This window comes from Sylvia atricapilla, chromosome Z (assembly GCF_009819655.1).
Source record: "Sylvia atricapilla isolate bSylAtr1 chromosome Z, bSylAtr1.pri, whole genome shotgun sequence".
In the NCBI taxonomy this organism is placed as follows: domain Eukaryota; kingdom Metazoa; phylum Chordata; class Aves; order Passeriformes; family Sylviidae; genus Sylvia; species Sylvia atricapilla.
The window spans coordinates 54,315,205-54,329,024 of NC_089174.1; the positions used below are offsets into that span (position 1 = coordinate 54,315,205).

Sequence of the window (13,820 nt, forward strand, 5' to 3'; positions counted from 1 at the left end):
GGCTGACCCCCACCTGGCTACAACCTCCTTTCTGGCAGGGGTAGAGAGCAATAAGGTCACCCCTGAGCCTCCTTTTCTCCAGGCTAAACAACCCCAACTGCCTCAAGTGCTCCCTACTGAACTTAAAAGGTCCCTTCCAACCCAAGCCCCTGCATCACCTGTAAGAGAGAAGGCTGGCACACATAGCTGTATGGAAAGCATAATGGAGAAAAATATTTTCTTTTAATAATGTCAAGCTAGATGGGGAGAAAGCTGTCTTGTGCCAAGCCAAACGTACTCAAACTCCTTTGTTACACACTGGCTTTTTAAAAATCAGTGTGCTTTAACTGAATGGAGAAAAGAAATTGTTATGTAGAATAGATTAAATGGTTCAACACAGGGTAGTTATGAGACAACAAGAGATGGCCCTTTTGTAGGAATATTCTGTCTCAATGCTCCATTTGCCATCCTATACACAGGTTGAATTTAGACTTCCCATTTGCCTTGATTCCTGAGATAAAACGACCAATGGATATAAATATTCATTTAATTCCTCTGTTATGCTATAAAATATGAGGAAAATTATAAAGTTTCCATTCGAGAAGGAATTTACAGCATTTCTAAGATGTTAGAAAGACAAAATTGTGCATATGTTTAGCTTTAGTATTCCTGTAATAAATACATATATAGCTAGACAATCTTTTAGGAGCAAATCTTTTTTGCGAGTTGAAGACAAGAGAACCTTTCCAAAATAATGATCTCTTAGATCTACTTGGAAACACAGCTGTGTTTTGTCAATTCTTTTCCTCATTTCATTCTAGCTTAGAGTGGTTGGCCTATGCTTCACCCACAGGCAGGGAAATAAACAGCAATCTGTGCTGCAGCTTCGTATCACTCAGTTACTCTTTCCAGTCATTACTCTTAATGAATTGTTTGTTCATGAATGAAGCAATAAAGGTAGATTATTAGAGTACATTGTGTCCTGAATCATGCAGTGTCACTGCTATGCTTTGCTTAGTGCAATAATCAAGAAACTGGCTGACCATGGAGGAAAAATTTATTGTTATTAGACAAACACACACAAACAAAACCAAACAGAAACCAAACCCTGGTGCACTAAGTCAAATGTAACTGTTCTGTGAGAAAGTGTAGAGAACATATTAAGACAGACAAGAGAATAAGACATCTGGACATACCTAATCTTCTCAAGAAATAGGGAAGAGACCCACCTTCTATTTTTTCCACTGTGACTCCTGGTATGGTGTCCTCAGCTCTTCACTAAGAAGGAAACCTGGACAAAACTATTTTGCAAGAGGAAAGAAATAACTTGTCTGTTCAGATCACTAGAGGTATTAAACTCATATAATTATTACACTTTAGGAAAAATGCTTGTGTATAATTTACGGAAATTGTTGTAGCTTTAGGAAATAATTTTCTTGAAGTACATATGCTTTTTACTGATTTCTGATGCATTTCAGACCAATTTTCCAAAGTAATAAACATTCCCAGTAAGTGAAAAGATTCCATCTCATGTTACTCTTCCTGTATCCCACTCTGATCATTGCTACTCTTTGTTGTCATAGATGATAGGGCATACATTTTTCCTTACGCTGGCAGTACCTCCAGTACCTTCAAAAGTTGCTTAAGCAACTTTTTAAAGCCTCCCAAATACCTACATGCGGAACATAAAGGAAGCTCTAAAACAATATCATCAATCTCCTTGGAGTGACTACCAGATTGGGAATGAAACCAACCACATAGAAGTGGGTGCAACTACAGAGCAAGAATACTGTAGGAATGAGGCCTAAAGCCATGAGGTATGTCATGGAGGGATGACAATGGGCAGGATGGCTTGCTGATGGAGTGACACGTCATCAGGAGGATTGTAGCTGGCCCTTACTGCTGCAATTGCCCTGGTGAAAAAGGGAGTGACACTGAGCTGTCCATATTGTGTTGTGTTCCATCCTTGCACAAGACCCACAGGTTTTGTAATCTCTCTCTGTATCCTTCATTAACATCCCTACTGGCTGCCCCGTCACCATATCCATGCAGGCAGAAATAGTATTTGGCTGCAGTCTCACGTTCTCTTCTCCCATATGTGTAAGCTGGTATTTGAAACCCTTCAAATACCTCTCTCCTCCCAAAGCAGGGACACCTCTTTGGCAAGATTTGACTCCTGAATGTGTCAGAGTGCACCTGGAAACACTTGCACATAGCACTGTACACTTTTTTCATGTCTAGTGGATCTATCTCAGGAAATCTAATGAGAAGCTATATAACTTGATGTCCCAATAAACTGAACTATTGATGAATCTGGATTATTGAAAGTTCTTATTCAAGTCAACCAGGCTGTGTTAAATCATGAAACTGCACTATTTGTGACTCTGTGTTGCAAATGAGACCAGATTTACAGTGTAACCCACACCACTGGTGCCTCTGGGATCTCATTGAATGTGACTGGTCTTAGAGTGACAAGTTGGTTCTAACCAGAAATTAAGCCCAGCTGCACCTAGCCCCTCTGTTCTCTGGGGACCAACTGGGAACTAAGGGGATTTATTTTCTGCCAGTCTTCCATATTTTTATGCAAAAAATACACAGATATCAGACCAAAAAACCAGTTTATCTAACCTCTTTGTCCAGACAGTATGACTTACAGACAATTGCCTTTCTAATCACATATACATTCATAGGAGATGGGGGGACAAAATGGCAGTTTAAGACTAGCTTTCACCAAAATACAATCGAAAACAGGGGCCAGGTATCCCAAAGTACTGTGATAGTCACAACCACCTCTATTATATGGCATGGGAAGGAAAATGGCTGAATTGTACTTTTTTGTCATCCCTATACATTCTCTTCCCATTTATTGTCAGAATTCAGACCTGTACTCAATCAGCATTGATATTAATTATTGCTCAGTTACTTACATAAGGGAAAAAGAATATTATATCCAAGTACCTAACTTCTTCACATGTCAGTGTGTTTGTATTTGCAAGGCATTTATAGCGTCTAAGTGAGATCAAGGCTTCATTTAACTAGCAGTGTTTATGAATCAAACCCCACATATTAATACACATTTTTATACACATACGCACTCACACATTCTAATGATATGTATCCATATGTATACACAAGAAATAAGAAATAAAAGCGAGAGGAAATAAAACATTTTTCCTGAAAGAATATAGGTAGAGAAAGCTTAATGGAAGCTTGGAAGTATAAATCAAGCTATGGGCAACAAGATAGCAGTAAGTACTCAGCAGTTCCATGACTCATCATTGAAAATATTACTTTATTCCAGCATGTTCTTCCACTGCTAGAATATTAAGAAAACAAGTATTTCTGTAACTCTTTATTTTGAATTCTCATTATACACTCTATAGAATTTTAGTAGTAGAGAGAATAAATAATCTAACATATAGAAATATAATATTCTAATATCCAGCTGAAATAAAAAAAAAAGGTAGCAAAACAAAACCAAAAAAGACTATGAAGTCATAAAGCAGAAAATGAAAGTGTTGTCAAAAGCACATACGGGGGGAAAACCTTAAAAACCAACAAATGATGAAAGAAAACTTCTCCTACAGAATAATTAAATGTCAAGATTTTGAAGAAATGGGAGTGGACAAATAACTTCAAAGCACCCAGCATAGCACTCAGAATTTATACTTGTGAAAAAAGGAACATTAGAGCTTGTTCTTATCATGAATACTTTAGGCTTGATACAACTTGCTCTCATACTGTCAAGCACCACCATCATCTCCAGTCTTCAGTGCAACCACCTCCCTTTGCAGCGAAGAAAAGTGATCGAGAACAGCCTGCGACTCTTGGATAAAATGGGGAAAAAGTTTCCTCAACAATGTCTAAGAGAGAAAATGCCCTTCAGATTTCCTACGAAGGTTCTGCAGCCCAGGAAGAAAGAGACTGTCGGAGTTGCCATTGAAGAGATCTTCCAACATATTTTCTATATCTTTAGCAAAAATCTGACTCTAGCTGCTTGGGATGGAAGAGCTTTAGATCAGTTCCAAAACGGACTTTATCTGCAAATTGAGCAATTGGAGGCATGTGTAATCAAAAAGCATACCCAACACCGTTGGAGTAAAGAAGTCAGCAGGCTGAAATTGAAAAAGTACTTCCAAAAAATAGATTGTTTTCTTAAAGACAAAAAACATGACCTGTGTTCTTGGGAGATCAGCCGTGCAGAAATGAGGAGATGTCTCCAATTGATTGATAAGATGACAAGAAAGCTTAAAAACTAAGGTATGAAGATTTTAACCTCACATAATTTATAATATTTTAAAAAGATATTATAAATAACATTTATTATTTGTTCTATGACCTATCTTGTGGCAGTGCTCTAGTTAAATTTATCGCATTTAAAGGATTATGCTTCTGAAATTTAAATTTGCAAATGTAATGTATTATTCAATGTAATGCAATTTGTTTCCTTGGTAAGCAAGCTGTCTACTCTAGCTATAAATTAAACTGTAAGAATTTTCAGTGAGGGTTACTCCCTAGGAAGATACTGCAGCTTTTGACCGATAATGACATCTTACGGTGCTTTCGGATGAGAAAACATGCAGTTACGTTCCATGTCTATTCCACCTACAAGTAGAGAATCACAGACTTGTGAATGAACTACACATCCCACGCCTTACAGGAATTGCTGGATTTGCACTGATTCAGACTGCATCAAAGATAAAGTCATACACTGCTTATTCAAGTGGTCCTGACTTAGGTAGAGAATATGCATTTTTCTTTGAAAGTTAGTATCCTCTTTTCCAAGCAAGTAATTTTTTTTACATTTGACTAATTCTAACATTTGCTTTGTTCAAAGCTGCAAAGTAATTCTAGAAAGATTTGTCTACATAGTACATTTTATGCAGTAGTTATGGCTTCTGAAGTAACTTCCCTATTGGACAGTGTTACTTTTAATTGAAATATGTTCTCTCTAACTCTTTAGGGGCAAGGGTTTTATTCCTTCCTTCAGTGTTTCCAATTCACCTCAACATTTTTCATAATATTCTCTGAAGGAACTTTTCTATGTAAAAGTACCCTAAAGCCATGTCTGACTGTGGTACATTCTACTTGCTCACAGGTGTATTCATTCTGGCTACTGCAACTTCAAACAACACCACCCAGCGCTGTGCTTTATTGCTGCATGAAATATGCCTCTTTCCCTTTGCTCACAAATTGAACCACATAGATGCATAGCTGTCCAATTAATTTCCCCTCCAAACCACACAGTCTTCAATAATAATTACATTATAATCAATTTCCTTAAAACAGCTTGCAATAATACTGGACCTGGATTTTACCCTTGGGAAAGTGTCCCTGGGTAACTCCATTTCAAACAGTGTGCTTTCCCTAATCATTTGCTATGAGGGAAACAGAGCTATGTCAAGCCTCTTTTACTCAAAGAATAGAGTTAAAAGTTTGGTAAAACCCCAACAACTTAAAAAAAATCATCTTTCTGTGGCCACCCTGACGTAGATTTGGCACAGGCTTTTGGGTCTGACATACAGAGGCAGAGGAGAGAGCATATCTGAGGATCCCAAAAGAGGGAAAGGAGTGTTAGATTTTAGCTAGAGGGCTAAAATTGCCAGAAGTTGGTTTAAGCATCAGGTAAAGAACAACTTTAAAACTTTTTCTAATCTCCAGCCATTCCAAAAAAGTATCATTGAAAGGGGAGATAACAAAAAGTGCATCTAAGCAAAAAATGGGCTGGTATGAAAGCAGTGATGGTGTATGGGGTCTCAGGTATCGTATCTATGATACAGGTCTCTTTTGCAGGGTGTCCATACTCTCCTCTCTACCACTCATGGATGCAAGGTAAAGAAGAGAACGCAGATGTGGATCTAATGGATGAAGCTGAAACACCAGGAATAAAAACAGCTAGCAACTTCACCATGATCCTGAACAACAAAAAAGACCAAAAATGCAGAGTAAATATTCAGAGTAATTTTTCTACCTGATGACACCCTGCCACAAATGTTACAACAAAATACGTGTTTCTTTGCTTCATAATTAACAGCACTTGAAATGGACCCGCCCCACCCACACCCCCCACCCCCCCCCACCCCCCACCCCCCCCGGACAGTTTCAAATCTCATTTCTTTTGCTTGTTTGGTTTTTGTACTTCTTCGAACTTGTACAATAAAATTACATTCAGCCTGCTTACCCTTCTGGTTCTGCAATCCCTGAGTGGCTTTTGCATTGCAGAAAACTGTTATTGAAATGGTCTTACTTTTACTGAAATTTGGAAATAGCATGAAGTATTTTTCAGCTGCTCTGTTGTGAAGGATTCCAGTTTTTATTGCCTAACTTGTCTGCAATGAGAATATGTTAATTTATGGCCCATTAATTGTTCAGAAACTTTTGTATCATTAAGTTTTCTTTTTAATTCATAGTTGTCCTTTAAAATCTCCTCATCAAATAAAAATCTGTTTTGGTGTATTTCACTCAACACAGTACTTTACAGTTTGGGGAAAAAACCAGAATGGGCACTAGAGGGCAAAGTGAAATTAGAGACAAAGGTAAGAACGTTAGGTCAGTGTACCTGTGCTTTGGCAAGACTGTTTCAGCTCTTAATGAGCATGCTAATCAATAAAGTGCTAATGGTCAACAGATGGGAATTGAAAGAAAAATTATCTATTCTTGAAAATAACAAGAAGATTTCAGAGGACATGAACAGGAGCTCATAAAGTAACATTTGATTTCAATGTGGCCAGCCGTGAGGCAACAGAAATTATTTGTATTAAGACAATATCTGGAAGACATTTAAATATGGGTACCCTGGAATTGTTACAGTTATGGACAAAATAAAAAAGGAAAAAGAAAATTGCAAGCAAATGTGCCTTTGTTTTATTCTTACTTTAAAGAAAGATAAGGATTCTTAAGTGTAAGGTAAGATAAATGAAGATTCAGAAGATTATTTCTCTTCATCTTGCCCTTGTAACATTTTGGAGTATTATGTATTTCATTGTCAGTATGTTACCACGGGAGCTGTATATTATGCCCCTGGCTAGCTGAAACCCTCTGGTATTTCTTTCAGTCAGTGTTTTTCTAGAAGTTAAACAGATGAGGCAAATACACACATAATTTTCAAATGGAAATTAATAAAAAAGTAAATGCAAAGTCTCAAATCCCCATGGAAAATTTAGCATTGATGAAACAAAATTCTTCCAAAAAGGTACTGATTGTAAGCCAAGAAGCTCCATAATTTTTTCCATTAAGACTCACATACCAGTGGTGTGCAGCACAGGTCCTAGTCACAGCCGCGGCTCTTCTCATGGCTAGTCTCACATCACCTTGTTTATCTGTGTTGTGCTGGGCTTGGCTGTGTTGCACTTTTGTGGACACTAAAAATGGCAAGTTTTCATCTATGCAGAGTTAGTTTTCTGACATAGATTTATAGAACTAGGGTCAAAAGCCTTGTCTTCCGCATGAAATTTAAGAATAGCTACAGCAGAACTGAAGAATGCTTATTCCAGACTTTATTTTGGAAAAAAATTATTCACAAAGCTCAGTCAGCTATCAACTACAGCTGTTCAAAGCACCTTGTCCATTGGTTTGGCTTGTTCCATCAGCTCTGGCTTAATTTTTAAACTGGCGGGAAAAATCCAGAAGAAAATCCCAAAGCAAAACAGGACAAAAGCCTGTGGAATTAACTCCCCTAACAACCACCCAGGATTAGCCCCTGTTGCTCGTCCTTCAGAGCAGCCCTGGGGCAGTTATAGGGTGGCCATGGTGGAGCACGCAGACCAGCACCCAGGCTGGGGGCTCTGGGTGGGAAAAGGGATCAGGAATTGCTCATGGGAAGACAATGCCCACAAACTGCTATATCCTCCCTCACCCCTTCCAGTCCAGTCTGCCCCTTGATAAGTCTAGTCCTTATCTGTTTTCCCCCTCCTGGTTGTGTAGGAGCACTGGGTTTTTCCAGGGAGTGATCAGAGGGAAGACCAAGAAGTGAGGATGACAAAGATACAGAGTAAATCCTGAAACAAAATATCAGTTCTCAGTTTTAACTGACAGAATTAATTTGCTTTGCTTCAGAAATTCAGTGCAAAGCAAAAAATATGAACAAAGCAAGCAAGGCTGCAATTGATACTTTCCAACAAGGTGATTGCTTTTTAATATTCAAAAATCTTCTAATCCTCATATAGGCGGGTACGAGTAATTTGTACCATCATTTCCCACACTTCTACTGACATCATGATATCCTCAGGGATATCCTCATGTGCAAGGGCTTTATCAGTTCTGACAGTTCCCAGAGGAGGAATCATCTGACAGAGAATGTGAAGACAAACTTTCTTCTCAACCTTCACCTGTCCCACTGCTGCAACCCAGCCTGCAAACAAGAGGGAAGCTGCAGTGCTGTTGTGAGGCCACCCCTCTGCAGCCACACACTGCCAAACCCACCATGCCTACAAACACCATCCAGGCTCTTCATTAGTTGTGTCCTGAATTAATCCTTTTTGTCTCGGTATGACTTCAAAATTGAAAATGCCATCTCATGGTAAGTGGTTTCATTTCAGTGGAGCTGAGGAAGAAGCAATGGCAAGTGATTGATGAGACAGACGAGAACAGATTGACAGATTGATGTGACAGATGAGAACAGGGAAATTCATGTCCTGACTCAATTCTCTATACAAGAGGCTGCAAAGTTAGCACATTTTCTAAGACCAACCTCGCTGAGACCAAGTGCTCACAGTTAGAATCCTACAACCATGTTGTCTTCATCAATGAGGAATTCAGTGTTTTAAGCAAATAATACAATCTGCCTTTAAACATGTAAAAGTAAACACAATTAACACTCCCTTCTGAAAAATAACTGTTAAGGCATGGAAGTGTATTTGCAAAGTCAAAATCTACACTCAGGAGATTAACTACTGTGATTTCAAATAGCATATCTGGCCCCAGCACACCAGCTACCAACATGTCTACTCCCTGTAACTCTTACTGTCTACAGTTTTCCTTAAGTTTCTTATCTTGGTAGACCAGAACTTGCACAACTTCCTCTGGATTTAACTGGAGTACTGTGTGTTACAATTCCCAGAAAGGAAATATCTAGATATATTTATATAAAAGAGACAGCTTTTCTTCAACAAACTAATAACGCCTATGTGACTTCAATTATTTTTCAAAATGTTGCTCTCTCTTTAAGCAATTAATATACTTTCTTTTCAAGTCTCTTTGGACTGAGTTGTACTCTGTTCTGGTCTCCACTTTTTGGGAAAGGCTTGCATTGGCCATAACAGCTTTTTCTTGTGATTATAATATTTTAATAATTAAAAATAAGTTCCTGCTGCCTGCTGTAGAGCTCACAGTGTTGTCTTTGTGACAAGTATTAAACCCTGTTAGAGCTACTGCCACTAGTACTTTAAAAGGATTTATGCTGGACATGATTACTGGTCATTAGAAGTAGTTCAAGATATTAAACAGTTTGCTTTCTCTTTTTTCTTCTTGTTTGCTTTTATTTTTTTGTTTGGTTGGGTTTTTTAAAAGAAAAATAGGGAACATCTCCCTCTCCTTCCTAGTTTCCCACAGTTCAGTATTTCTGCAAACCATTAAATTCCTAGAAAATGTCAGAAGCTATCATCCCAACTTCTGTTATGAGAGACTTTGTGAGGAATAACACTTAAAAAGAAGTGAAATCTTCCAACCGATCTAGCAGTAATTCCTCTTTATTATTGTAGTAACATATTTGATGGGTTTGTGGGTCTCATCCAGCAAGGAAACTGAGAGCAGTGAATTAGGAGGCACAGATGCTGTAGAAACATGACTCATTTCAAAATTTGGTATGTTTTTATTATTTAGTTAATCTAAATTGCTGCCTCTGAAGCAAAATCTGTATTTCCCATGTTGCTGGAAAGAAGCTGGCTGGAAATGAGAAGGAAGGATGTGATAAAGGATAAAGGGTGGGTATTTTTAATGGAAAATGAGAGATGCTATTTATACTGCTCCCTGGAAGAAAAATAAACTGTAAGAAATAGTTACCCTAAAAGACCAGATTATATTGTCCCTGAATATGCAGATTCAGACTTTTACAAATAATAAAACCCAGTCATAATGATCAGCCTAAAAAGTCATCCTTTGCATCATAAAAATACGTGGCTTCCATGTGGAAAGGTTTTAATGAAAAACATGATTCAGATGCGCTACAGAAACAAAATGGTTTGCATTTTTATCCTATGCAAAGAAGTTAGTCAGTAGCTTTCAAGTGTTTACCTCAGTCTGGGGATCAGGGTAATATTGTAGCCTGAATGCTTGAAATCAGTGCTTGAGATTAGTACTTGAAAATAATGAATCCCCTGAATCAACATATTCCCACAGAGTTGTGGCGCTGGTTACAAGTACACAGGTCAATCTAGGGGCCATATGACCTGCTTCCTCAGAGACTCACAGCAACTGACAGGTGAGGAGGGTAAGGCTGTCACTCCTCTCTAAGTGACATTTTGGGAGGTCTGGATGAAAAAGGATGAACAAGTTGAATAGCTGGCCAGGATCACCTTTTTTCTCCATAAGCATTTCCAAATGTCATTTTTCTCCTGATGAAATTGTAAGGCTAACTCACCTGCCCTGTTTGGTGGATCCTTGTGGCACAATGCTTGCTCCCCCAGTACAGCTCTTTTCATCTTAAAGCAGCCAGGAATTTTGGTGTGACTTGCTCTGCTAGATGACACCAGCAAATCAGCTCTGGTGAGGCAGGACCTGTTTGCAAACTGGGGTCTCTGCTGAATTTATAAAATCTCTTGGGTGTAAGAGGTCCAAAGATGGCACGGCTGCTGCTTCCTCTTTTGCCTGGCTTGAGAGTACAGACAAAAACACTGACAAGTTTCCCCATTACTTGCTTGTGGTGAAGATGACTGCTTCCCCTGCTGCATCCACACAGCCTCCCTTTCCTCCCTAGCAGTCATGGTCACACAAAACAAACATCTTCCAGCACTGTGCAAAAAAGTCCACCTGCTAGTGAGAAGTAAGACTGGCCAGTGCAGCACCACATCAGCCCAGGCAGCCCAGGGTTTACTCTTTTACTCTTACTGAGGCAAATAGCACGGGTGTGTATACTTACAGCTAAGCACACATTTCAGAGATGTGGTTTACCAGTGCTAAAAATAGCACAATCCACTGGCCAATGCAGGTTTGAATTCACATAGTCAAAAAAATCTAATAATGGAGGAAGAGACACATAAAGTTAACAGGAACATTGAAAATTAATTTTAATTTTCTTAAAAACACTTCTGCATATTGGTTTTATAGCAAGGATTTGGAAACAAAGCTGCGCATAAAAAGAACAGATGTTTTAGCCCAGTGATGTTTCCTGTTTGAAGAAAATGAAATTCTTTCCACATCATATGAAGCATTTCAGGATTGCTATTAACTTTCTACATAAATCATCCCCTTGCAAAGATTTCTGACACAAGCACCATATCCAGATAGAATGTGTTTTCTCTACCTCATGATACAAGGAAACCAAATGCAGTTAAAATCTGCCTAGATTTTGAAAAACCTGGGAGACTTGGTCTTAACATCATAAGCAGAACAGTCATAAGGCTTAAGAGATGGCAGCAGCAATATACAAATATTTTTTTGATGCTGGTTAAGTAGTTTCTAGACAAAAATTAGTCTGCAAGAAAATAGCTGGAGTAGAGAAGAATGTTCTATTTCCAAAAATTGAAAGAGGTAGATCTTTTTCCATTATTTACTCTCTTGTTCCTATATCCAGTTAACATGTGTTTCAGCAGTGTTATTTGGTATTTCCTTTCCTCTTAATGTCTTTGCATCATACAAATGTGTTAAATGTTTTACGCATAAAAGCCTTTCTCAAACTCTACGTGCCTAGAAGTGTCTCCACCTGTATCTAGTCTAATAAAAGCTGTTACCTGTTACTTTCTCATATTCATCACAGTACAAAAACACCACTGCAAATCACACAGCTAAAGAGATCTCACATGTGTTTTCAAATGAAAGTTGTATGCAGAAAAAACTCTTGAATTTAGAAAAGGATTTTTTCTACTAAGGCCTAGCATTAGGTCTGATTAGCCAGATCAACTACAAGCTACTGGCTGAATTGTATTCTACATCTCCCAAAGGAGAACTTGAATATCTATGTAATAATTGATTTGTGAGCCCTGTACCTTGGCTCCATCCCTGCAATGGATTGCCACTCCAATATGTGGGTTAATAAGAGCATTACAGTTCAGGTCAGAAGTACACCTTTGAAGTGGATTTTCTGTTCATTGCCCCTTTCCATGCCTCATTCCTCGTCATGGAGTAGGCACCAACATAATTTCTTTTAGAGGACAACATCACTCCTTTCATATGCCATCATCCCAGGAGATTTTTTTTTTTTCAGCTGCGAATGAGCATTGACTATAGAGCTACACTGCTGCCAAAGCAGAGCCCTCAAAATGCTTCAGTGGTGGGCAGCACCTCCCCAGCACCAGGCAGATGTACCTGCCCTGGCTGCTCCTGCCTCCTTACCAAGCTGTGCAAGGCATGGCCACCACCATGGACCCTAAGTGGAGTCCAGCTTGCAAGCCCATGCTGGTGCCTTTGTGTATTAGGTTTACATGGCCTGGGTTTTTGGTACTGAAGGGCCTATATGGGTGGCTTCTGTGAGAAGTTGCCAGAAGCTTACCCCGTGTTTGGCAGAGCCAATCCATGGTGGCTCCAAAGATGGATGCACTGCTGACTAAGGCTGGGCCAATTAGAAATGGTGGTAATGCCCCTGTGATAGCAGGTTTAAGAATAAATCAAAACAAATGTTGTGGCGCAGTTTTAATTGCAACTACGGAGAAGCAGGGGTGAGAACAAGTGAGAGGAACAACTCTGCAGACACCAAGGTCAGTGCAGGAGGGGGAGGAGATGCTTTGGGCACCAGAGCTGAGATTCCTCTGCAGCCCATGGTGAGGCAGTTGTGCTCCTGCATCCTACAGAGTTCCACAAGGATGCAGAGACCCACCCACAGCCCACAGAGGCGCCTCACACTGGAGCAGGCAGATACCTTGGAGGAGGCTGTGATCCTGTGGGAGGCCTGTGGAAAGAGGGCCCTGCTGCCAGGCTGGAGCAGCCTGTTCCTGAAGGACTGTACCCCATGTAAGAGTGACTCGTGCCACAGCAGTTTTGGGAGGAGTATTGCCTGTGGAGTGGACTCACACTGCTGCAGTTTGCAGGGAGCTGTTGCTCATGAGATGGAGCTAGGTTGGAGAAGTTCTCAGTGAACTGCATCTGGTGGGAGGTACCCTAGGGTACAGCAGGGCAGTGTCTCCTCTCCCTGAACAGCAGGAGAAGCCATGGGTGATAAACTGACTGTAACACCCATTCCCTGCCTCCTCCTGCCAAAGGAGTAGGAGGTAGAGCTGGGAAGGAGGGAGGGGTGGGGGGAAGGTGGTTTTTAAAGGGGTTATTTTCCTTGTCTCTATCCTGCTCTGATTTGTTAGTAGTATGTTCATATCTCTAAGCTGCACCTGTTTCGCCCATGATGGTATTTGCTGAGGGATCTCTCCCAGTCCTTATCTCAACCCATGAACCCTTCACTAAATTTTCTCTTCTCTCTCCATCTGCAGAGGAGAGTGAGTAAGCAGCTCATGGGTGGGTGCCTGGCATTGTCCCCCCCCCCCAACACCTTGTCACCTCTATAAGCCAACAAGTGTTTTGCACATCACAGAGCTATTTGAGGTTTTGCTGCTTTTAGCTATTTGAAAAGAGCTGTTCTTTCTGCTCCTGGATCTTGGTTACAGTGGTTACAGTGGTTACAGTGGTTACAGTGGTTACAGTGGTGAGCTCCACTCCTGGCAGCATTGGTTACTCCAGCTGCCCTACCAGAGGTGGGCAGC

The 13,820-nt window shown here is 39.9% G+C and overlaps 1 protein-coding gene across 1 annotated transcript; it reads left to right on the forward strand.

Annotated features, from left to right (window-relative positions):
- Positions 1-3,683: 3,683 nt before the first annotated feature.
- LOC136373549 (interferon kappa-like) lies at positions 3,684-6,027 on the forward strand. The gene is made up of 2 exons (XM_066338470.1): positions 3,684-4,239; positions 5,773-6,027. Exon 1 carries the CDS (start codon positions 3,684-3,686, stop codon positions 4,236-4,238), a length of 555 nt encoding a protein of 184 aa, XP_066194567.1. The 3' UTR covers position 4,239; positions 5,773-6,027.
- Positions 6,028-13,820: the final 7,793 nt, after the last annotated feature.